The sequence below is a fragment of the Lissotriton helveticus genome, chromosome 12, assembly GCF_964261635.1.
Source record: "Lissotriton helveticus chromosome 12, aLisHel1.1, whole genome shotgun sequence".
NCBI classification, from domain to species: Eukaryota; Metazoa; Chordata; class Amphibia; order Caudata; family Salamandridae; genus Lissotriton; species Lissotriton helveticus.
In genome coordinates, this window is record NC_136073.1 from 719,286,583 (window position 1) to 719,313,281 (window position 26,699).

The 26,699-nt window shown below is 46.4% G+C and overlaps 1 protein-coding gene across 3 annotated transcripts in view; it reads left to right on the forward strand.

Annotated features, from left to right (window-relative positions):
* Window positions 1-10,109, forward strand: part of ETV3 (ETS variant transcription factor 3) — a 158,097-nt gene extending 147,988 nt beyond the window's left edge. For all 3 annotated transcript variants that reach the window (XM_078670204.1, XM_078670206.1, XM_078670205.1), the window contains exon 5: window positions 5,715-10,109. In XM_078670204.1, coding sequence (XP_078526330.1) covers window positions 5,715-7,066 — 1,352 coding nt within the window. In that variant the 3' untranslated portion in view covers window positions 7,067-10,109. The remainder of the gene's footprint in view (window positions 1-5,714) is intronic.
* Window positions 10,110-26,699: the final 16,590 nt, after the last annotated feature.

The following is a 26,699-nucleotide window of genomic DNA, read 5'->3' on the forward strand; positions in this document are numbered from 1 at the left end:
CCCAAATCCTCGAACATGCCTATAAAGCCGAAAACAACTCTTTCGGCACCGAAAACGATGCCACGGGACGTTACAACACCTCCCAATGCTAAAGAAAGACCACAACCTCCGCCGGAGCCCAAAAAATCTAAGCCCAGGAAGGTTGTAGAAGAGGAGGAACTTTTTACACCAGATCCTCAACAAAAGAAGATCTATATAGACCCAAAGACAGGACGTGTGGGTACTACACCTCAAAAGAAAAGACCAGCAGATACACCACTCACACCTGTGGTGCCTGCAAAGAAGGACTGTGCAACATCCCCTATGCACCCTTCCTCTCCAACACCTCTTCTTCCTCCTTCTCCTGTACATCCTCACATATCACCTCAGATATCTCCTGCACATTCTCCAGTATCATCACATTCCTCACAGCAAAATGATGATGAATATAACTTGGAGGGAGGGGAGGATGAGGAAGAGCCTAGCTCACATCACATAGATGAGGGTATATGGGATTATTCAAACCCAAAAGATGTACCTATTTATGACTTTCCAAACACAGAGTATGCCTGACATTCCAGAACCGCACTCATACCCATCAAAGCCTTCCCCTCCAGAAGACCAATTAGTTTTAGTCACCTGTTAAACAGAGCTGCTGTTTACCACGGAGTCCCTATGAATTCTAATGATATTGAAGAGCATTTTCTCTTAGATACCTTTGAGCACTCTGAGGACTGATCAAATTCTTCCAATGATTAAGGGAGTAATCAAGCATGCTCCAGAAGTATTTAAAGACCCTGTGCGCACAAGAATATTAAGCCATAGAATTGAAAAGAAATATAGACCAGCACCCATAGACCCAGTCTATATTAAAGGACACATACCACTAGATTCATTAGTTGTGTCCAATGCTAGGAAAAAGGCGAATTCTCAGACCTCTGGAGAAGCGCCCCCACCTGATAAAGAATCAAAGGTCATTGATGCATCAGGGAAAAGAGTAGCTGCAAACATGTGGCGTATAGCAAATACACAAGCCCTACTTTCTCGTTATGATAGGGCTCATTATGATCAATTAGAAAAACTACTTGAACATCTACCAGATCAGTACAAAGATCAAGCAACTGACCTTATACAAGAAGGCAAGTTAATATCCAATGCCTCAATAAAATATGCACTAGATGCCGCTGACACAGCATCTAGAGCCGTAAATACCAGTGTCATACTTAGGAGACATGCGTGGCTACGCATTTCCGGGTTTAAACAAGAAGTGCAAACTACCATTTTAAACCAGTCTTTCAATCAAAACCAATTATTTGGTCCTGAAGTAGACGCCTTACTAGAAAAAATGAAGAAAGACACCGACACTGCCAAGTCTATGTGAGCTTTACAGTCTACACCAAATAGAGGCTCCTTTTGTCGCTTCTCTTACAGAGGAGGCTCCAAACAGACTGGAGCAGACACTACAACATCTTTTAAGTCACAGACATCCTCCAACAAGGGATACTTTAGAGGAAACAATAACAAAGGAAGAGGTTGTGGTAACAACAACAATCGATCCTCTTCCACTACCAAACAATGACTTCCCTCAGCTTCCCCCACAGCATACCACTCCTGTAGGGGGCAGATTAACACAGTTCCTGCCTGTCTGGAACTCCATTACAACAGACAAGTGGGTAAGACAGATTATCCAACATGGCTACTGCCTAGAATTTACAGCAACCCCTCCAAACATACCTCCAAGACAGCGTCCAATGTCAACAGACCATCTAACTCTGCTTCGACAAGAAGTGTTATCACTTCTACAGAAGGATGCTATTCAAATAGTTCCTTTAGGAGAACAGGGAATGGGGGTTTACTCGCTGTATTTTTAATTCCCAAAAAAGATGGGACACTGAGGCCAATCCTCTACCTCGAGCCCCTCAACAGTTACATACAATCAGATCATTTTCATATGATCACTCTACAAGTCCTTCCACTGCTACAACAGGGCGACTTCCTTACAACACTAGATCTAAAGGACGCCTACTTCAATAGCCCCATACATCCTGCTCACAGAAAGTATGGTTTGTACTAGGACAATATTATCAGTTCAAAGTACTTCCATTCGGGGTAAAAACGGTACCAAGCGTATTCACAAAGTGCTTAGCAGTAGTAGCAGCACATCTCAGAAGACAACAGATACATGTCTTCCCTTATCTAGACTGGCTCATAAAAGCAAAATCGTTCAATCAGTGTGTCCAGCACACACAACAAACAATTCAAACATTGCATGACTTAGGGTTTACAATAAACTACACCAAGTTGCACCTACAGCCTTCGCACATACATCAGTATCTAGGAGCTACACTAAATACGTCCACAGCTCTAGCGTATCCCAGTCCAGCCAGGATACAGAGCATTCAAGCCTTAGTCGGCAGTTTTCAACACCAGCAGTCTCTGCAAGCCAGGGTGTTCATGAGACTAATAGGCATGATGGCATCTTGCATCTTCATAGTACCACACGCAAGACTGCAGATGCGTCCCCTACAAGAGTGCCTAGCACAACAGTGAAACCAAGCTCAAGGTCAACTAAAAGACCTGGTGTTGGTAGACAGCCGCACATATCGGTCTCTGCAATGGTGGAACACCAAAAACCTGACAAAAGGGCGGCCGTTCCTAGAGCCTGTTCCACAAGTAGTGCTTACAACAGGCGCATCCCTCACAGGGTGGGGAGCCCATCTCTTACATCACACAACTCAAGGCCAATGGACCATTCAACAGAAACGGTTCCATATCAACCACCTAGAGCTGCTAGCAACATTCCTAGCACTCAAGACCTTTCAACTTCAAGTACAAAACGAAGCTGTCCTAATCTGGACGGACAATGACAGCCATGTACTACATACAAAAACAGGGGGGGACACACACTCTGCAGCTGTCCCAACTTGCACAGAACATTTGGAGATGGGCCGTTCCTCAAAACATACATCTGTTAGCGGAACACCTTCCAGGGGTCCACAATCAGATAGCAGATCTGTTAAGTCGGCAGGCACAACAGATTCACGAATGGGAACTACATCCACAAGTTCTTCAGCCATTCTTCAAAAGGTGGGGGCATCCACACATAGATCTGTTTGCCACCCACGAAAACGCGAAATGCCCAGCCTTTGCCACCAGGTTCCCACACCCACGGTCTGAAGTCAATGCGATATGGATGAACTGGTCAGGCAGATTTGCGTACGCTTTTCCGCCTCTCCCACTCATTCCATTAGTAGTGCGCAAGCTCAGACAACAGTCTCTCACACTGATCCTAGTAGCTCCCACATGGGCAAGCCAACCGTGGTTCACCACACTACTAGACCTTTCTCTAGCTCCGCATCAAAAGCTACGCCTCAAACCATCCCTGCTCACACAGAACCATGGAGAAATCAGACCCCCAGATCCTAAACAACTGAATTTGGCGATCTGGCTCCTGAAGTCTTAGAGTTTGGTTATCTAAACCTACCACCAGACTGTATGAACATCATTAAAGAGGCTAGGTAACCCACTACCAGAGCGTGTTATGCCGCTAAATGGATGAGATTCGCTATTTATTGCAAAAATAATCACATTGATCCCCTGGATGCATCCATCCAGAATATCATCTGTTGCCTTTTACATCTACAAAGGTCTAACTTTGCATATTCTTCCATACGCCTGCATCTTGCAGCAATTGCAGCATACCTACAAAACAGACAACATCTGTCTCTCTTTAGAGTACCAGCAATCAAAGCATTCATGGAGGGATTAAAAAGAATAATCCCACCAAGGTTACCACCTTCTCCTGTGTGGAACCGAAATATTGTACTCACAAGGCTCATGGGACCCCCGTTCGAGCCTTTACATAAATGTGAACTGCAATTCCTAACATGGAAAACAGCTTTCCTTGTTGCCATTACCTCTCTTAGGAGGGTAAGTGAAATACAAGCTTTCACAATACAAGAACCATTTTTTCAAATACATCCTAATAAGGTGGTTCTTAGATCCAATCCAAAATTTCTTCCAAAGGTCATCACTTCTTTTCACCTAAATCAATCTGTAGAGTTACCTGTGTTTTTCCAAAACCCAGACTCTGTGGCAGAAAGAGCTTTACACACATTGGATGTTAAAAGGGCTCTTCTATACTATATAGATAGAACTAAATCCTTTAGGAAGACAAAACAACTGTTTGTAGTTTTCTCTCCTCCTCATAAAGGCAACCCCATCTCCAAAACTGGTATTGCGGGGTGGATTATAAAGTGTATATGAATTTGCTATGTTAAAGCTAAACGTACATTAACAGTTCCTCCTAGAGCGCATTCCACACGCAAACTAGGAGCCTCTACGGCTTTCTTAGGAAACATACCACTAGAGGACATATGCAAGGCAGCTACATGGTCTACACCACACCCTTTCACTAAACACTATTGTGTTGATGTGCAAGCCAAGCAGCAAGCTACTGTAGGCCAAGCTGTCCTTAAAACTTTATTTCAAACAACTGCAACGGATACAGGTGACCACCGCTAAGGGGATACACTGCTGCACAATCAATGCTAAGGTGTCCAATCTGCAGCTCCTATGCCTCAAACGGAAAATGCTACTTACCAGTATGCATCTGTTCTAGGCATGTAGAGCTGCAGAGTTGTACACGCCCTCCCGCCTTCCCGGGACTTGTGTCCGTTCCAGTTTTTCATCTTACTTAGATGCACACGCATGGACATCCCTTTCTTACTGTATGTCGACTAACTCCATCATTTCCCATCATGGCGAAAAACAATCTAAGGATGGAGTCGATGACCATGCCCACTGTTGTCCAAGGGAGGAGTCACCGATCTCATGACTACAAAGACTTCTTCCAAGACAACAACAACCTGCAATCTTCTGAGCCCAACACCAGGTGGCAGTCTAATGCTAAGGTGTACAACTCTGCAGCTCTACATGCCAAGAACAGATGCTTACTGGTAAGTAGCATTTTCCTTAAAACCTATTATTTCTTTGCATTGACTCCGGAGATCGCGATGCCGGTAATCGCGCTTCCCCCAGACACGTCGCAAAAACTGAAAACAAAAGCAGACATTCAGTGATCACCAACACATCCAAAAATATGTAAAACAAAATCCATTCTGAACATTGCCCTACACACATTACTATATACATTCTGCTTTCAAAGCATGTTTAAACTCATATTTTTGTACTAAGTTTCTTTTCAAAATATTCTTTCAGACCTATTTTCCTTTTTTGCCATTATTTGGGTTGCCGCGATGACGTCGTTGACTTCGAGGATCGCGCCTTTTCCATAAAGTGAAAACACGTATATGCACACCCATTACAGTATTTAACACACTAGAGGTTTATTACCATACACTTCAAATTCATGTTTTTTTAGTGTATTTCTAGAACAAGCATCTCTAAAACCTATTTTCCATCACCTGGATATTCTTTGGTTTAAAATCAAACACACGTAAGTGAAGCACGTTAGGAAATAAACCAGTCTGTGGCTCTGCATTAAGGACACCCTCCTCGTAATAAATGATGATAAATATAATTGTGACAGTTTTTGAACACCTTAACATCAATGTTCCAATTAAAGATACTAGGACCTTTTTCAATATATGAAAGCATTCATTTTATGTTTGGAGTATTGGCCTAATATCTTATTGTTCATGATTGTCAAAATATTAGTTTGCTTTAGATAAAAAAATTTTACTTTAACTGAATTTTTTTTTCTATTCCCCTAGGTAATGTCCCCCAGAGTGCTCCTCCTATCCCTACTGCATCATCACGCTTTCATTTCCCTCCATTGGATGTCGACTCTCCCAATGAAGATGCTCATGCTCACCGATACTCAGGAGGTTCACTTGGCCAGTCAAGCCATGAATCTTTGAATGACGCAAATGATGGAAAGCCTCACACATCGGAACTAGAAGACCTTCGTGCAGAATGGCGCAATAATGCTGACCTGATGGGACCTCGTAGCACCTTGGGTGGTGCTGGCATTACAAACCAAAAGCACAAACCGGAACTCCTGTTTCCTCTCTACTCCAGACCTGGCATGTATCCGGAGCCACACAGTCCATTTTCTCTGTCCCCTCTTCCAGGACGTGGTGTTCTAAACATACCAATATCCCCGGCTCTGTCTCTTACTCCTTCAGTCTTTTCTTACAGTCCCTCACCAGGGTTAAGTCCCGCTTTCCCAGGTGGCAATTACTTCAGTTTCAACCCAGATGAAATGAAACACTACTTACAAGCTCAAGCCTGCTCAGTATTAAACTACCATCTAAGCCCAAGGACATTCCCCAGATATCCAGGGTTAATGATCCCACCCCCACACAGGCATATGCATCCTGAAGAGCCACCTACTTTTCCTATTAAGCTCCAGGCACCCCCACTAGGACGCAGACACCGAGAACGTCTTGAAAGCGTGGAAGAACCTCAAGCTGTTCCCCAAGTTCAGCCTGTTGCACCAAGAATGAAACTGGAACCTGTGTCTGATGAGGAACCTGAAAGCCCAAACTCTGCAATAAGCGGGGATAGCAGCGGGCATGAAGAGGACGATCTTGAAAACCTCTCACCAGATGCAACATTTGTTGAAAAAGAAGACCCAGTTTTCCTATCAGATGAGAGGAAAGATTTGGTGTTTTCATCTCAAGAGAGAAAAGAACCATTTTTTGCCAGGCCAAATGTCCCATCCTGGCCAACTATAGTTCTGACTCCCACACCAAGGACCACCCAAACCATGACAACTCAAAGCCAGACCGTCATAACTAAAAGTCAGAGCGTCATAACTCAGGGCCAGAATGTGGTTGCTCAAGATCAGAATCCAGTAACGCAGACCCTGATTGTCCAAGGTGAAACCGAAGGAGAGGCAATTCCTCCTATAGAAGCGCCAACGGAAAACACAATCCCAGAAAAGAAAGATGACTCTGCAATCCCACCAAAATTGCGCCATAAACGTCGCTGGATTGAGGACTGGCAAGCTGAGAATCTGGAGCAGAGAGATAATGGAAAATTCAACTACTTCGACCTTCGATCACCCCCCATTATAGTAGAGACTAAGGCAATTGTGGCAGCTGTCACTTCTGATACCTAAAACAAGTTTACATAGAATCATGTGTTTACAGTATAATCTAATGATAAATACCTATGTAATAGTATTTCTGAGCAAAAGAAGCTGGGATCATTTGGTGTTATTGCAGATTAGTTTGGAATTTCTGGCTAGATGCAGACAGCAGATACCGCCATTTCTGAATTGTAAGATTAGGCTTCAAAACCAATGTTAATGCTAATGTTTGGATGTTGGAGTTAGTGACATTATTGGCACTAGGTGTCCTCAATAATTTGCTTCTAGTGTTTGGTGGTTTGGCTATCATGGGTAGGGATAGTTGTTGGCTTGCCTTTATGCTTGGATGATTTTCCATGAGAAAAAATTTGAACTGTTCAAACAATACTTTCCAGTGAGAATGTATTGTACTTGGTGTAATGAACACTTGTTAGTGAGTTTAACTCAAATTGGATCTGAGCAAATTTGATACGGCTAATGCAGTTTTTAAATTTAGCATTTTAAGGATCTTTCAGGAAAGTGATCCTTCAACAAGGACATTGAACCAGTAAAATGCACATTTAATCCTAATTCAGTACTGGAGAAACCAGTATTGGCATGGTGATCCATATAATTTTTCCATTGAGCAATAACGCTACTCCTGCACTAATCTAGATCAAAGCTGGTGCTGTGCAGTTGAGCCAGCCTTGAGAGGTTGACGTCTCAATTACTAGAATAAGTAAAGCAAGATTACTCCCGCATACCCCGTGGTATCTGCTTGATGTTCATGTTAAGAGGATTCCTTTTTGTTTACCAAGTGACAAATCACTAAATGGTGTATGAGTGCATAGTAGCTATGTGGATACCCTGAGCTGTTGTGTGGCACAAGATGTAGCTTTGTGCCTTTACCCCTGCCCTTCTCCCTTCTTCAAGAAATCTTGCGAACGGTTTAACCTGATTTCTTGAAACTTGATATGCACTTATCAAAGCAGTTGAGATTTGTATTTACAGATAAAAGGCACACTGAAAAAATAGCATTATTCTAGGTTGCAACATAGCTTTGCTTTTGTTACATACCTCGTAAATTTATGTGCAAAAGAAATAAGTCTTTCCTTTTCAAAGTTGTGGGAGAGCAATCTACGATCTTGCCTGCAAGAAGCATGGCACCACAGAATTCAGGTTTGGAAACTTGAACTATGCTATCCATTTACAACTATTGAAGATGTTCTTGTTTCTTTACAAGACTTTTAGCTTTAAACCATATTTCGCTTTAACGCCATCCGAAAAATATTGTGCCTTTGTAATTCCTTTACTAGATGTGAAGTCTCAATCCAATTGATGCACTACATTCCACTTGAGCCCATTAAGGTAGGGTGCCACGAAAGCATTACTCAATCTCCCTTTCTCTACCAACCAAAAATAATGCATTCTTTATAGATACCCTATAGACAAATCACCTTGGTTTGCGATGTGTTGTACGAACAAATGAGCACTCCTTTAACTGTGGGTACGTTACTGTTGCCTGCAGTCTGCCTGTACTGCTTGTGCATGTATGCATCTATCATGGAAATGCCTTATGTTAGCTTTTGTAGAATAGTTCGGTTTCTTCTTCTTGTGTTACATTGCTTAACACGTATCCTATTCTGAGCAGGGAAAGCCTTTTCGTCATAGTGGAATTAACCAAATGCCTTTAACGTGTTTAAAATCTATATTTTTGAAACAGAACTCTTTCAGCTTTGAATATATTTGTTCGGTGTAAGATGGCCATACGATCTGTAATTGTAATTTGAGATTATTATTGACGCTTTTATAATAATCTTTTACTAAGATTAGTGCAAACATTCGAGACTTTACCTGCTTGCTTCAAAATGTGACATCCTTATGTACAAAGAAATGCACAAGGGATTTGCATTTTCTAACTAGCAACAGGAATGTATATGCTTGACATTGGTGTATATATTTTGTACAGTTGATGAGTTTCTACTTTCTTTATAGAAACTGTGTAGTACTTGCTTGTTATCCCGTTAAGCCTTACTTGTGAGTATTAATACTGGATTGCGTCTGGGTTGTCAGCGGGGAGAAACAGTTGTTGAAACCTATGAGTCAGGATATCCGGTTTGAGTGCACTTACCACATGGTATGTTCAACCTCCCACCTTCCCATTGTTACCTTTCTGTCAATTCCAAACATTAGCCAAGATGTCCGATGAAAAGAAACAAAGGTGGTTCTAAAGGCTGAGACGCAGTGTTGCGATAATGTGCAAATTAAAACATTGGCCTCTGTGAAGAGGCTAGAATTAAAGATGGCGCTGTGCCAAAGAGCTGAGTTTGAATTAATTGTGAAAGCAATTTGAAATGATCAGTGTAAATGACAGTATTACAGAAAGTCGGATTGATCAAAGTAGATTAGTTTGTCCTTCATTTCCCATCACATTGCAAACCAGTTCAGATTAGATTGCTCAGAATCCGTTTTATACTCCATATGGATAGAGCTTAAAGGTTTTTATTAGTATCATGCTTGAGGGTTGCACTGAAGCTTGATGTACCTGGAAGTAAAACCAAAACTGGGGCATTCGTAAATTAAAAATGAGTGTGTAACACAAAGTTTAATTGAAAGGAATTCCCAACAAAGCACTGTTTCAACTCAGGAAAGAGTGGCTTGTGAGTGGCAGTTTATCTTTGGAATATATTGTCCTCCTCTCCTGCAAGGCTTCACAGTGGTTGGCTGTCTTCAAGTTGAGATATTTGATCTGGCAAAGCTTTGTGGTAGTTTATAGCTGTCTGTGGACTGTCATGGCAGTACCAAGGCTAGCCCTAGTCGAGATTTAGCTTCACTCCGTATGCAACGCACCTACTTGCTGACCATCAACTGGCAAACATGGCCATTCTACTTCAGAGACCACTTAAGTGCATTTTTCGCTTATGTCTACTGAAACACATTTTTGACGTTCTTTTTTTTTGATACAGAAAGAAGCAAAAAAAATCCCTCCAAAACACAGATCGGAGCTCCAAAAATGCTTGTAAGTGCGATCTCACATTGACACTTTTATAGAATTTTCAGCTTATGGATTCCAGTCTCTACACACCAAATCCCTCCCCCACAATCCTTTGCTCCTCCTGCTCTCTCCTTCGTCCCAGGACAAAGAAGGGAACATGTCAACAGTCTCTTGCTATCCGTTTTCGTTTCCTTCTTCGACCATTTTGCTTTTACATGTTTGCTTACAAGTTACCGTCTGAAACTGGAACTCTGAGATAACAGGGCAACTTTTGCTAGTGGATAGTGACCTCTTCCCTATGTTGGACCACACTTTCAATAACAAAGTAGCTGTGGACGGTCTGTTTTGCTCATTCATGTCTACTGGTGATCACCGAGATCTGAAGCCATGGCAGATTTTCATGATTAGTACTGGCTGTGTAAATAATTCTGTAAACTCATTTTGTATATATTTTCTGTTTGTTTTTTGGGCTAAGCTAAAAATCTGTGGTGGCTCCATCCCTCTTGGACAATAATAGACACCTTTGATCTGGAAGGTCAGTGTCCGAAAGTAAGAAAGAATAAAACTGCCTTGCAACAGCTGTTTCTTACTTAAGGTTTGCTGAAGCGACTGTGTTCTTGTCTATATGATACCTTCCATACAAAAAAACTGGTTGAGAACTTCACCTGCCATTCATAATTCGTGCGCGCTATTAATTCTTGAACACCTAATTTTTTTTCTTGGTTGTGATAACAACTTCCAATGCCCATCAAGCAGGATGACCTTTTATCCTTATTCCGCATCTTTTTTGTTCGTTTCCAAAGATGGGGCACCTGTACCAAAGTACTGGGTTCACATAAATTGTTCGGATTGTCAATATTATGCGCAAATTTCTAGGCAAACTACTACAGTTTTGTGCCGATCGCTAGCTGGTAGGTATTGTTGCCTCTAGTGTTCTCTGTAGTGCTTCTATTCAGCAAGATTTTTTTATATCCATTTTTGGGGTGCCCTACTAAAAATTTCTATCACTACTTTTATCTATTTTAAGAACGCTTCTTCTTACCGTCCCTAAAGTTTTGGGAGGCCTGTAGACATTAAATGGGCCACCTGGTGTCAGCATTTACTCAGGAATAGATTCCAGAGGCCTTTAGCAGCGCTGCTTATCCTCTATCCAGACAATACCCAAGTGCCACATTGTGTACATGCTGCTCCATTTGAAAAAAGAAAACCTAGATTCATATAGCGCAACAGCTAATACAGTCTGCATGGGCAGAGGAGTCCATGGTGAAAGATGTTCGGTTTTTTGATGGTAAAAGGATCTGATCAGCTTATTGGACCATGTTCAGGGAAATGCTTAGATTTATCTTAGATACTGGGCAGGGAACTGCTGGTTGCGTAAAGTAAAGTTCACGTAGGGTAGCGTCGTCTTCTATTTACTATTACCCCGTGAGGCATTCAGAGCTCTATTTTAACCACCAGGGATTGAAGCTAGGTTCTTCCTGGTCTAATGTCACCCCATGATTTTAAAAGCATAGTGGTGGGAAAGCATGTACACTGTACTCGCCGAGCTCATCTAACCAAATGCACATGAGAGGCAAACTGCATGATTTTTCTTTGCTTTTTTATTATTTAGTCCATGGGGTGCACATAAAAATAAGGCAATCAACTAGTGTGCTCTATGGCGGAGAAAATAATTTACTTTGTATTTTAAACCGAAATGTTAAATTGTATTATAGTGCTTAAGTGGTTTAAACTTGTGGCCTGAAAAATGTCAATTATGAAAACACCCACGTATGGTAATGTTTTAATTTCTCCAAAGGGTAATACAATACATTGTTGCCTCACTTTTAGTAATTATATTGGATTTTAAAGCATCAGCAGCTCATTCTAGTCCAGGAGAAAGGGATTTCTTAAAATTCAGCCAATAAACTTGAAGTCCCCTTTGCTGGGTGTTTTTCATGTAGCAAAGTGGGAAAACTCAGGAAAGGCATACTTTAGATTTTGGTTTATTGCAATGCAGCCCTCAGTGTCATGTCTTCATATACCACGTCTATCGCTCATCTTTTAAGTCAGCAGTTCTCTAAAAAAAATTAATTGTATAAAACAGATTACCAAATACTAATGCTGAGGGACAAAGTGAAAAATACAGGCCGAATCGTTAGTGTCAAAGAAAATCCATGTTTGTGTATGGTTTGGCGAGTAGAGTGGAGCTCATTTCCTACAGTGCTGCTTACAGCACCTTTAACAGTAAATCTGACTTTGCAAATGGCTCACAGAAATAGGTTGATTCCCTTTGGTCTTATTTATTCCATTATTATGTATTAATTTGTAGTGTTCTGATGTTTTAAAGAAATCAAACGAGGCAAGTGTTTTGGGTTTAATTACATTTAAATCAGATTTTTGTTTAACTGTTTAGTTGGTGTTTAAAACCTTGACTAGAAATTATTTTAAAATATTTTTTTGTTTGTGCATGTTATTGAAATAATTGTGTTTAGAGTTATGACTCAACAGGGATTACATACGCATACTTATGAATAATGGCTGGGTAATCGAGTTATCAGAGTCCATTGTAGCTGAATAATGTGTTTATATGTACATAAAAATGTAAAGTAGTTTCTTAACTCCCGTTTGTGCAGTGCCTTTAGACGTTCCACTTTCTATAAACTCATAAAGAAAAAAACATTTTTGGCATATATATTATATATATATGATTTAATGTTATAGAGAATTATATGTATAATATACATATTTTCCCCAGGGGTATCTGATAGCTCTGTATTTTGTATGAAATTTGAAAGTAAAGTATTTTACCTCATTAATTAAAAGCTAAAATAAAAAAAACATTTTCAACAAAAGGCTTCATTTTTTATTTTGTTTGCTTGGCAATTGGTCAACAGAATGATGGGCATGATTGTGATTTTGTTTGCAAACTGCTTCTGCAAAAGTAGCTGTTCCAATCACATGCTTAACGAACCATAATTTCTCTAGTTGCTGGAAGAAAATGCATCTTTACCTAGGTGTAACAATAGGTTTTTTATCAACCTTGAATTATTAAAGGTGGAATCACACAGTCAGTTTGTTGCAGGTGTATTAAACGGAGAGATCTGAAAATACCTCATAGATGGTGAACTACAGTAAATCAAGTGTACATCAAAACTGCTGAACAATGAGTTGGAGACCTTTCACCTCTGGGGTACTCTGGTGTACTCGGGGGTTATTATGCAGTCAAGATGAAAGCAGAAAAAGACATGAGAATCGCCTACTCCACATATTTCCGTTCATCACACAGCAGTAAATGAAGCTATTGGGGTTACCCTGCTTTTTCTACAACTTTAAAAGCATCTTGGGAGTTGCAGGCTTTGAAACAGAGTTTATATTCATTTCCACCTCAGACCTTCTGGTATAGTAGCAGTTTATAGTAACTAAGGCAGAACCTTGCATCCTAAGCAAACAATACACACCCATAACCAACCTGTGCCATATCCAATAGTGTATCTAGAGTAGTGGCAGTAGAGCATGACATTCCTGTTAATCCTCTTTCACCAAGCACACTTTGCTATACTGAAGGACTGAATGACACTCTCCCTCATTTGATTTCCATTTTGTAATATGGACCTCCAACGAAAATTATTGGTGCTTCATAGATCAATATATTGTGGGAAGACCCATTTCCAAAGTGCTGTTGCAACCCAGGCGAGGTAGTCCATGGGCATGTATTCTTCTCCTGTCATGAGAGCTACAGTTAGCCTGGGGTAGGGTTATGATTAACCCTGGGCGTAGTTCGCTTAGTAGCGCTATGCAAAGTGCATTGCGAGCTACGCGTAGTGCACTGTGCAAAGGCTGTTCGCACTGATTGCACAGTGCCGGATGCTTGTCCGCACTGTGCTAGCAGTGCAAACCGCATCTTGCACAGTGCAAGCGGTCGTTTTCTGCCGCTCCAGTAGATTTCTACTTGAGCTGCAGCTTTCTCAACGCGGACTGGTAGTTTCTCATCGTGAGCGGTCGCGAGCATACGTGACCACTCGCAATGAGAAACCTTACCTCCCAGCGTTGAGAATCTCACCGGAAGGTTTATTTTCCACGCTCGCGATCGGCAACTTAATGTTGCTGATCGCGAACGAGGAAAAAGTCTCGCCGGGATGTCATTTTGCTCGCTCGCAGTCACCAACTTGACGTTGAGGACCGCAAGCAAGCAAAAAATGACCGCTACGCGTGTTTACACTGTGCTACGTGCAATTCGTGTAGTGCGAAGTAGCGCAGAAACTTTGCTAGCGTAGTAACTCCAGACTAAGCTCCTAAGGTCGTCATAGACGACTACTTAGCATGGGAGGGAGCCAATTGCAAGAGAAGAATGGATTCCTATGATTTGGATGCAATATTATCTTTTGAACAGATAATGTCAAATTTTATGATTCCAGAGGGTGAACGCTTGTGTAATCTTCACATACGATTCTGTTGCACACGTTTCTTAAACCTGGAACCAGTAGGTCCTTTACCCTATTTAAAAAGAGGATAGTTATCAAAAAAGTTGACAAAGGGATATTGTTGAATTTATACAAATGCCTTACCACACATACGAAAGTACTGAGCTCAGAAACTTGGGTAAACCAAACTGGAACTCGCCCTTTCAGATAAAACAAAATGGCCAGAGAACTTTCACTGGGTCCACACCTCCATATTCATCACATCAGGTAAATAGGCCCAAATTAAAATTATGCGTTACTGGTATTATATCCCAGCCCGTATGGCGAAAGGGAAGACATCCATCACCGGTAATTGTTGGCGAAGGTGCAGAGTCTCAGGCGTGCACCAAAACACACAAACCATTTATGGAGAAGGCCTAAACTAAAGATATTGGTAAGCGGTATTATTCAACATAAATCAGATATTTCACACGGCCAACCAGCCCTTCCCCAGCTACATATTCCCCAGACTTCCAAATATCCAAACCTACCTCTTAAAGTTTTGCATATTTAAACCTATTATACTTGCCTGTTTTGCAGCTAGACAAGTCCTTGCAGCCAACTGGGGCAAAGATGAGTTCCCAGACCACTCAGCATGTCTTCATAAACTTTCGGACTCCTCGGCATGTAGACGTTTATGGCCACCTTATAAAATAATCAGTCAATTTGACAAAATGGGGAACCAATTTTTAAAATCCCTGTCCTCCGAATTCAGGCAACTTTCATGCCCTGTGTACCTGCGCATCCTAAGACTCATTCAGCTGCCAAATGGAACCTTGAAGTAGCCAGGGCTCGTCCATTTATTTTGCTTCTCTATACGCAAGCAAGCTGGACAGCGCTGGGTAGACTTAGTGGCTTGAGTGGATCACCCCCTCACTCTTCATAAAGGAATTCTGTAAGAGAATCACTCCTGACCCCCAGAGCTATGCCCCATTCCCTAACATGTTCCTCATCTCTATTCCACTCCCCTATCCTTCCACACTAGCCTGGGGTAGTAGGCGGGGGTATGTGTTGAAATATCTACTTTGATAAACCGATTTGAACCTTAAAAGGCGTTTATAATTGCAGCTGGAGTAGTCCCAGATCTGCTTCCATATCAATACCATGGGCTGCCTCTGGCAAACTGTCATCTCCTACTCCCTAAAGTCTGTTTAAATGTTTCCTACAATGTGTTTTGTCTGGCATTCTTCCCTACTCAAGACGTGCAAGTGAGAATAAGGGGCAAGTTATTAACTGCAGGTTGGTAAAGTGTGAACTGGATGAAGCCTGTAGTTTCTTATTGTTCTCGTGGCAGGCCAATTTACAGTGACATAGGGGAGTTTGAGAGTAACTGTAATACCCCCCTGTATGGGGGAAGCTGGAATTGGTTGGAAGAAGACTGCAGGATGGAGCTCCTCGTGGATTGACTTAGAGGGAGGTAGGAGAGATGTTTTAGGCCCGTAGAAAGTTTCATTTTTGGGTTTACAAGTTCTAAGCATGTTGTAAATATCCTAGCTATATACATTTTAAATTCCTTAGGTTTACAACAGACATTTCCCTTAGAAAAGGGTGAGTGGTAGAGTAAGTGAATCTTTCCACTAAAAGAGGTAATGTTTTTATGAGCGAACCGAGATTGCCTTTGGGGAATAAGATCAGGCAGTAGCCATGCTGTGAATCCGCCCCACTGGTGCTCCTTAACCCCTTCCACGCTCATGACGAGCTCAGATCGTCATGACTTACGCCTGTCGTACGCATGAACCGCGGCTTTTTAAAAGTCAGCGCACAGCGGGAAAACCCGCAGCGCGCATGGGGTTAAGAAGGTGTTCAGTCAACAGCACTCAGTCATTTGTGTTGCATCAGAAATGGACACCAGGGGCTGTATTACAGAAAGTACCCTGGTGGCACATAAGGCATGTGTGCCCACTTTGTGCACTCCAGAGGCACTTCCGTTTTACATGAAGGGCCCGAGTATGTTTATGCGGCCCTTTCTTTCATACTGGCTCTCCTGGCGCACCTGCAGCACCAGCATTATTGTGAGAGAATTTATTTACATTGGGTGCGGCCCCATGCAAATGAGGAAATCACTTGACGCATGCTGTTAGGTGGTTCACTGACAGCAGCCCTCTTGAAGGGGGAAAGGGGGTCCCATGGACCCCCGCAGGCATCCCCCTTCAGGTAGGTGCAGTCACTCACTGCACCCGCCTGCAAGGTGATATCTGATCCCTCTTGAAAGTGCAGGCAGGCTGCTTCCTGCACTGTGAAACAGGGAGCAGCTTTAAAGTAGCAGTTCCATATTTTACTTGAATGCACTGCACTCAGAGTTTGCAGCTGCCCTGAGGGTTGCGCATTCATCACAATAGGGTACATTTTCCGTTTTCAGCCAGTGCACCTGTTTAAAGATGCGCCCTGGGTACACTTGGAAAGTGCACCCTTAAAGTAAATTGTCCCCATTTATATAGATTCCAGTTGTTTTAATTAAGACTATAATCTGAGCCATGTACAGGGTTTGTGTGGCAACTGTCTTGCCATATGTATCAACACATTTCACCATAGACACAGAATGGGAAAAACCCTTTAATACATCTGGCCCTTAGTTCACTAATGGTTCAAGATTAAAACCTATAACTTTTAAGAAGTACTTCTCATTGCTGTGCTATAAATGAGCCTGGGTCAACCAATACAGAGCCATTACTTCCATTAAATGATACCCTTATGAACACCCTTCTGGGGGCCTGGGTGACGCCCTGTTTCGGATGTCTAAATAACATGCAAATTGCACAAAACTATTGCCCAGCTTGGGGGAATCCAGATATTTTGGCTCCCCACCCCATGCCAGAGAGACTTTTTGTGCAGGCTTCAGTAAGGTAGACCTGAATGAGTTTCCTATAACTCCATGAGATGGGGACTCAAAGCGATTGAAAACATTTACGATGTGCATGTTTTCCTCAACTAGTCTGTGCCTACGTTTGGCGAATGCCAGCTGTCTCCTCTGTGTTCTACCCACACACTAAGGGACTCTGTTGCTCAGATCTTGCCTGAGATCCCGGAAGAATTGCGTCTTGCTCTCAAGCCTTTCAGGGAAGCTAAATTTACTATTCGATGTGGCTTAGACACCACAGATCCCCTCAGTAGGGCAATTGGCACCCCGGTGTGGTTAGTAGATGCCATGCCTCCACAGGAATTTCTGTTTTCCACCTTAATGGACAAGCCCATTGATGGGTTTCACCTTATTGGGGGAAAAAGCAGACGGCCTTTATGAACTATAAAGATATTGGAATCATGGCACATTCAGTCTGTCTGCTCCTCCAGGCCAGCCTCAGCACCACTTTTGTTGCCTCCATCACTATGGTAGGGGTTTTTAGTACTGTCAGCAGATTCAGTCCGTCCAGCAAACATTGTAGCTCTTTCATGGCTGTGATCACGGTGCACACAAACCATGTAGACAACAGGGGCAGCTTGCAGCCCAGTCTTCTGCACCTGCAGTTGCTTCGGCCTCAAAAAATGTTTAGTGAATCCTTCATAGCACACAGCCACCCATTTGGAGGCATGATCTGGTACTTTCTACTGGGGAAGCAGGCAGTACCTTCGATCAAGTGAGTCCTACAGGTTATGTCAAACCATTAATTTCTGCCCACTGTACCTTCCACCATCTGCAGAACAGCTGACTAAGGACTATCTGATCTTTTGGCAGCAGGACATGCAGACCATTTTGTCCAAGAGGGCGATAGATAAGGTGCCAGTGTCAGAAGAAGACTGTGGCTGTTATTCCTGCAGCTGTCTCGTGCCGAAGGAGGGAGCCATTGGTGCTTTCTGGTGGGTCAGGAGCCTTTTCAGTTCACTTTACTCACTAGTGCTGCGTGAGTGTTCAAGAAAGTGATTGCAGTACATATTCGGAGGTTTGTAGGTCAATAACCCCAGCCATCCCTACCTTGATGACTGGCTGTTTAAAACTGGCTAATCCCATGTAGCCATCACCCACCTCCAGACTACTGTGAACCTCCTGGTAATGATGGTGTTCACTATCAATGTGTCAGTCACACCCGAATCCTTCAGACACTCCTTCATCTGATTCTTTCTGGACAGTGCAGTTTTGTGCCTTTCACCCAGAGGAGAGAGTATAGGACATTCAGGATGTGATCCAGATGGTTCAACATCTCCTGAACCACAATATGAATGACTGAATCTTCTGGGAGGGATGGCTTCCTGTATCCTGTTGGTCAAGAACACCAAGTGACATATGCAGGCTCATCTGAGGCATCTGAAGCCCTAGATGGCCACAGCATCGGGGGGGGGGGGGGGCCTCTCCAATTACATCCAGATTTTAGAGGAGACTTGAAACTATCTGCAGTGGTGGTTGTTGACCCACTATATGGTCAGCGGCAGATCATGCTGCCTACTGCACCCTGAGCTCAAAGTGTTAACATACTTATTACTACTGTGTTGAGGGGAGGTGGAGAGCAGAGGCCTGGCTCCACATCAACCTTCTGAGCTCCCAGCCATCCGTTTGGCGTTGAAAGCCTGCCTACTATCAGTCTGAAGTAAGCTGGTACAAGTGTTCATGGAAAACACCACTTCCATGCTGTAGTGCAATAAGTGGGGGGGGGGTTGTGCACCCTCTGATAGGAGGTATTACACCTCTGGAAGTGGCTGAAACTCGAGATTTTCTGGTGTTCACCAGGGAGAACAAACATAACCTCTGCTGCCTAGCGGATCACGAATGGCAGGTACACTAGAGGTAAAGCAAGGTCTCTTCTGGTAATGAGGAGAACCTAGATCTTTTTGCCACTGCCAAGAACTTGCAATGTCAACACTTCTGGAGTTTCAACACGTCTCTTTATCAGAGATGCGTTACATCTAGAGTGGAACTCTGGACTCCTGTATGCCTTCCGATCAATTCCTCTCTGGTCCCAGATACTGACGTAGATCAGTAAAACCAGGCCCAAGTCATCCTAGCAGCATCGGATTAGGCAATTAGTGTGTGGTATCTGGCACTCCTGGGTATGAGCACCTGTCCTCTGATCAGGATGCCACTTCCAGAGCATCTTCTGTCAGAGCAGCAGGCAGGGTACTGCATCCCAGCCTGTGCATTCTCCAGCTACATGCTTGGAGATTGAGCAGTGGCAGTTCACTGTTTTTGACATACCTCCCGATAGTAGTCAATGTCATCTTGGCAGACAGCCATCCCTCAACAAAATCAGTATATGTCTGATCATAGGTTATACATTTATGAGTTGGTGTACTGATCACCAGATTGACAAACTTTAAGCCACCCTGCGGTGGTGTTTGTTTGAACCTTTAGCCCAGCAAGACCTTGTTTTGGGGCATTTAAAAGGTACTTGTTGTCTCTTTTAACTTTTTTATGGTAAGGTGTAGCCTTGCCTCCTAGATTGGAGCTGGAGCCGTATTTCCTTGGGCTTGGCCTCAGCGAAAAATGGGAGGGGTCGCTGGACCCTGCAGAATGCCAGCCCCATGAGGAAGACCTAAATATAGACTGGTGTGAGGAACTGGGTCTCAAGCTGTTGACGATGGGAGAGATGCGGTACAAAAGGGGGTGGTGATGGACGGAGCATCTGAATCAATCAAACACTCGCACCCAGTCAAGAGATCTGGGTTTAATCCATCACCGTTCTTTAGCCCACTCTGCCACCCCAGTTCAGACATGGCTATATGCAAATCAGTCTGACCCTGTACCTCATGGGAACAGTCCAGCCCAAACTGCCAAGCCATGTCTTCCCTGGACCGGAAACAAGCTTCCGAGGACCGGTTTCTGGCATTCCAGCAGTCTTCAGCCCGGCTTGCTTGAATCCAGTGGCAAAGTGAGCAAGGGACTCAAGTCTGAGCATACCCTGCCACACTTATGGCGGCCAAAAGCGGTACAAAAGGGGGTGGTGATAGACGGAGCATCTGAATCAATCAAACACTCACACCCAGTCAAGAGATCTGGGTTTAATCCATCACCGTTATTTAGCCCACTCTGCCACCCCAGTTCAGACATGGCTATATGCAATTCAGTCTGACCCTGTGCTGCATGGGAACAGTCCAGCCCGAACTGCCAAGCCATGTCTTCCCTGGACCGGAAACAAGCTTCCGAGGACCGGTTTCTGGCATTCCAGCCGTCTTCAGCCCGGCTTGCTTGAATCCAGTGGCAAAGTGAGCAAGGGACTCACGTCTGAGGGGAACAGCCTTTATGACGCGGCTGTTACACCGCGTGCCGTTACAACGCGTTTTTTTCAACGCAAGTCGTTACCACGACTTGCGCTGGAGGGCGCTGCAGGCAAGGAATTTTTTAATTTACTATCCAACACCTTCCCTACTGTACGTAGGCTGGTGTTGGAATAGTAAGTTAAAAATTCCTAAGTCTGCACCCCCTCCAACGCAAGTCGTGGTAACGACTTGCGTTGAAAAAACCGCGTTGTAACGGCACGCGGTATAAAAGCACGCGTTGTAAAGCGCACAACCACGTCTGAGCATACCCTGCCACACTTATGGCGGCCAAAAGTGGTACAAAAGGGGGTGGTGATGGACGGAGCATCTGAATCAATCAAACACTCACACCCAGTCAAGAGATCTTTGTTTAATCCATCACCGTTCTTTAGCCCACTCTGCCACCCCAGTTCAGACATGGCTATATGCAAATCAGTCTGACCCTGTGCCTCATGGGAACAGTCCATCCCGAACTGCCAAGCCATGTCTTCCCTGGACCGGAAACAAGCTTCTGAGGACCGGTTTCTGGCATTCCAGCCGTCTTCAGCCCGGCTTGCTTAAATCCAGTGGCAAAGTGAGCAAGTGACTCACGTCTGAGCATACCCTGCCACACTTTTGGGAGAGATGCAGCAAAGTTTAGAGTATGATGTAGACTGAACACAACCGAATCACTGAACAGAGCGGTTTGCTCAACGGTGGCCATGAGGCGCCACGACTGGTTGAGGATGACTGACTTTTTAAGGGATGTCCAGGCTTCCCTTATGGACATGACCTTTGGTGGCACCAGTCTCTTTAGAGATGAAGCAGATTAGACACTTGAGCTCCTTAAGGACACTCCTGCTAGGCCAAGTACTTGTGCCTCTCTGCTGCGCCACATCACCCCCAATATGTCTTGCACTCTTGGCTACGAAAGGGACTTTCAGCCACCCCAATTCCCTTCCAGACACCAAGCCACTCGTGCGCCCTAGCCTTGGCAAGGCCGAGGCGCTGTAACATCAGATCTTGTAGGTCCGGTAGCCAGCAGTCTGATGAGTTCACCATTCACCAGAAGCGGCAGCCTCAAAACCATCCTAATCTGCCCCTTGACCACCATGGGCATCCAGTTGATGGCAGTATTCGCCATCACCAGCCCCACTGGGAGTCCATAACATTAGACAGGTGGTTTTTGCAGATTGTCAGAAAGGGCTACTTCTTCCCCTTGGAGACTGACTCCCTAGATGCCACCATCTCCTGATCTGACGGAGGATCGGCGGACCCTTCTCCGCACAGAAGTCATGGCTCTCTTGGCCAAGAGAGCCATTGAGAGGGTTCCGGTGCCAGAAGTAGTCTGTGGTTGCTATTCACGATACTTTATGGCCCCCAAAAAAGACAAAGGCCTTTATCCAATTCTAGATCTCTGAGCCCTCAATTTCCTCCTCAAGTAGGAGAAATTCAAATGCTCACACTGACTCAGGTTTTGTCTTCCCATCTGCGCTATCTGCGATTTAGGGTAGGCCATGAGCATTTTCAGTCACCGTGCTCCCTTTTGGCCTTACCAACGCCCTTCGGGTGTTCACCAAGATGATAGCGGTAGTTGCAGCTCATCTACAAATATCAGTGGTGCCAGTCTTCCCCACCCCCTCTACCGGCTGTTGAAGGCAGGCTCAACCCAGGCTGACTTCTCTCACCTCCAGACTATGGCAAATCTCCTGGACTCGCTGAGATTCACTGTCAACATGCTGAGTACACTTTGGACTCCCTCTCTGATTCCCTTTCATTGGAGCTGTTCTGGACACAGTGCAGTTTCAGGCTTATCCTCCTGAGTGGCGAGTATATTTAGACTAGCAGAGCCAATCGACCCCACTTGCCAGCCCGCAGGGGTACTACTCACAAATTCTTTCAGATCCAGTCTGATGCCTGGGGAAATAAAATGGTTGGGAATCTGCAGCTCAATATAGTCTCTACCATGTAAGGTATTACTAAAGGTAAGTAACTTGTTCTTTAATACTTACCTCATCCCTAAAATAGGCCCGAACGGCCCTTAGGGGGGGGCGTGGCCAAGATGGCGGGCTGAGTGGTCGCACTCGATGTGAGCTCTGCCGGCCCTGGGCCCTTAACCTGCTGTGAATACGCTGATCCTCCCCCCGGGACGCTGTGCTTCGCGGAGCTGCAGAGTGGAGCATTGGAGTGACCGCTGCAGGACTGCTGCCGCCTTTATTGGCGCCTGCCCGGTCTCGGACCCGGCGCCATTGCTGGGAGCGGGAGGGGCCTGGTGCACGACCCGGAGAAGAGGCGGACCCTGACCGGTATCGGACGTCTGCCCGGGTGAGCGCAGCGGAGCTGCTGATCCTGCCCACCGGTCCCGGGCATCCACGCCCGGCCCCGCAGCACATCTCAGGGGTCTGGGCCGCCTACACCGGAGGCGGGGAGATAGCGGCGCCGGCCCCGGACATCACGCGAGGCTGCGGCCTCAGCTCCGGGCACCGACCACGCTGTCGGTCACCGGGAGTGGCCCTGGAGGGTGTAGCAGAGCTGCGGATCCTGTCCCCCGGCCCGGACATTCCTGGCCGGCATCGCGGCACTTCTCGGGGGTCTGAACCGGCTGCAGCGGTAGCGAGGCGGCGGAGGTACCGGACCTAGGGCTACATATTACGCGACGCCGTGGCTTTGGCCTACATTCCGGACCCCAACAACACTGAGTGACGGTTGCGAGGCGGCGGAGGTACCGGACCTAGGGCTACATATTACGCGAGGCCGTGGCTTTGGCCTACATTCCGGACCCCAACAACACTGAGTGACGGCGGCCCATCCACCCGCCAGCTGGGTTCATTGGCTCCCGTAGAGAATCGGAGTGCTGGGTGACGCTGGAAGGGGGAGCTCTCCACGCGAGGCCGCGGCCTGCGCCCCACACCCCCCCCCCCCCCCCCCCCCACACACACCCCCCCCCCCCCCCCCCCCCTGGAGCCACGGAAGAGCGGAGGCCGGGTTCTTGGATTATCGGCCGCCGGTAAGACTGACCGCCTGTGGGACCCTAGAGCACGCCTTCCCATCGAGTCGCTCCCTGGTGACGCCTTGGGACGACCCGGCCCCGGGGCGCCCGGTGTGCTCCCCCCCCGCATTGCCTGAGTGAAGGAGCAGGGGCATACCAGACAAACCAGCAAATCCCCCCGCACAGCTGCTGGGAGACCTATCTTGGACCAGTTCGAAGGGAATCCCCCCGTGGCGCTAGTGACACTGAGCTCGTGTCTGCGGTGACAGTTGGGAGGGAGACGGGAGCAGAACAGGGCTGGCGGGACCTGAAGGCCCTGGTGGGCAGCCAGTCCCCGGACGGCCCGGACCACAAGTCACTTCATAGCTCCTGTTCGATCGGTGGTGCGGTCTGACCCCATAGAACATTGGTGGAGCGGCGTGAGAGGCCGCCAGCTCGGTTTTTGGGCCATGCCAGGGACTGGACCGTTAGACCACTTGGAAGGGCACCTCCGTGGACAAAATGGCGCAGAACAGAGGGTCCAAGAGGGGGGACCGCACATTGCCGGAGATGCTGAATAGGAGCAATATGAGACAAGATAGAGGACAGCCGTCCCCAAACCACCCGGGTGGTTCCCAAGGGGCGGGTGGAGGGGAGCCGCCGGTCACGAGGTCCTTCCTCGAATCCCTCTTCAGCTCGTTGCGGGAAGACTTTCAAGCAAGAAGTAGCGGGTGAGGTCCGCGAGATACGGAGGGAGGTTGACGGCCTGGGAGACAGAGTGTCCACGGTGGAGGATGCCGGCCATGCCAGGGACGAAGAAATCACGCAACTACAGCAGGAAGTCGTCCGGCTTCGGGACCAACATCTTGACCTACAGTCCCACACGGAGGACCTTGAAAATCGCTCCCGGAGGAACAACATCCGAGTCCGGGGAATTCCTTCCCGGGAAGAAGGGGAAGATGTGGCGGCGTACCTCGGGGAGTTGTTCAGAGAGGTGCTGGGAGAATCGGCTGATTTTCCTATCCGGATCGATAGAGCGCACAGGGTGGGCCTGCAGCGCCGGACCTCGGCGCCTCCTCCCGACATCCTGGCCTTCCTGCCGGACTACCCCCTGAAAGAGCGAATACTGCGGGAGGTGCGGAGGAGGTCTTCCTTGGAATTCCGGGGTTCACCTTGTGGCTCTTTATCAGGATCTGGCTGCAACCACCCTGCAGAAGCGCAAGGCTTTTAAAATTGCGACTGACTTTCTTAGGGAGCAGGGCACTCAGTACTCTTGGACACCCTTTCCGGCTCATTTTCCGGTGGAATGGAACTTTACATCAGCTGCGTTCCCTACAGGATACTTGTGGAGTGCTGGGGATCACTGCTACTGAAGACGGGACACACACGCCTCGTCGGAGCCGTGTCACAAGAGATGGATGGTGGACGATCCCTGGCCGACAGTCATCTGCTTCCTCGACGCGGCCTGACTCTCCTGCGGTCAATGTGGATTCGGACACCGCAGCGCGAGATGGAGCCGATGCGACTACAGCGAGTGTGGTGGCGTTGACCGCTTGAGTGAACTCCGGGGGGAGATCGACATCGCTATTCTTGAAATGCAGGTTTGAGGGTCTGGGGGGAGGGGGGGGGAACGGGGAGGTGCGTGGTGGCTGGACGTCCACTTCTTTGACTTTCCGCAGGCTTGTCCGTCAAGGACCGGACTGGGACAATGGGTTTTCGGGGGGTTCAAGGGGGAGGGGTGGGGATCGTTGAGCCAGTCCCAGTTGTGGGAGAGGACTGGAGGCAGGGGGGTTGTTGGGGAAGAAGGGGGACAGTTGGGGGGGTTCAGGGGGGATGGGGGTTGAGTAGGAGGGGGGGATCCGGGAGTTGGAAGTGGGGGAGGGAGGTCGTCCAGTGCACATGGGGGTTCCTAGTGATTCTGGCAATGCATGTGCTTTTTGGTTCGCTTGCACATGGCGGTGGCGTGCACAGTTTTGCCGGCCTTTTTGATTTGCTTGAGAGTCGGGGAGGGGAGGGTTGTCCAATACACATTGCGGTCCGTGGGTCTCCGGATACTGTGTGCCCCTTGGTTTGCTCAGATTTGTTTGCTTTTCATGTCACTGCGTTTTATTCACTGCTCTGTTGCTCTTTGTGCCAGGTGGCGCTCTTGCCCTCCTCGCCTTGCTGATGTGGGGCCTTGATGCTTTCTGCTACACCTTTGCTCATGCCCCCAGCCACCTGTAAGGTTGTGACCCTGAATGTCCGGGGTTTGAATAATCCAGTTAAGAGGCGGGCTGTCCTTTCGCTCCTAGAAAGCACCCAGGCAGATATCTGTCTCCTCCAGGAGACGCACTTATTGCCGCAGGATACACACAGGCTCCGATCTCATAAGTTCCCTTCACAATTCTTTTCCTCTTGCACCACTAAAACTGCTGGGGTGGCGATATTGGTGGCCCGGCATTTTCGAGGGGAAATCCTCCACAAATTCACTGAACAGAAGGGTAGGCTATTGGCATATCGGTTCAAGATAGGGGGTCTTCTATTTACGATTGGGTCCCTATATAGCCCCAATGAACGGCAGGACCGCTTCTTACAAGCAGCGATCGAGGATGTTACCTCTTCCCAGGATAGGCACATCATACTTGGGGGGGGGGGACTTCAACATTGTCTTTGACTCCGCACTGGATAGGTCAGCGCAACGCTCCCCACAGGTTGGGGAACGCTCCGCAGATCGTAGGGCTCAGCTAGAGGAGGTAGACCTCCTGGATCTATGGCGACACCTACACCCCGCAGATAGGGACTACTCATACTACTCCCACGCACACAAGACGTACGCAAGGTTAGACCACCTTTTAGTTACCTCACCGGTGAGGGCGCTGGCCTCAGGGTCAGAGATAGGCGTGATCTCCCTTTCAGACCATGCCCCGGTTGACGTCATGTTGTGTGTGCCTCAGGCGGCTCCCCGCCCTCGGACGTGACGCCTCCGTGACACGCTGCTGCACAGGGCGGAGGTGGTAGCCCGCATCGAGAAGGCGATTCGGGAATTTCAATCCCATAATGATAATACGGACACTAGCCGGGCCACACAGTGGGCAGCACTGAAGGCTGTTCTTAGAGGGGAATTTCTAGCGATCTCCT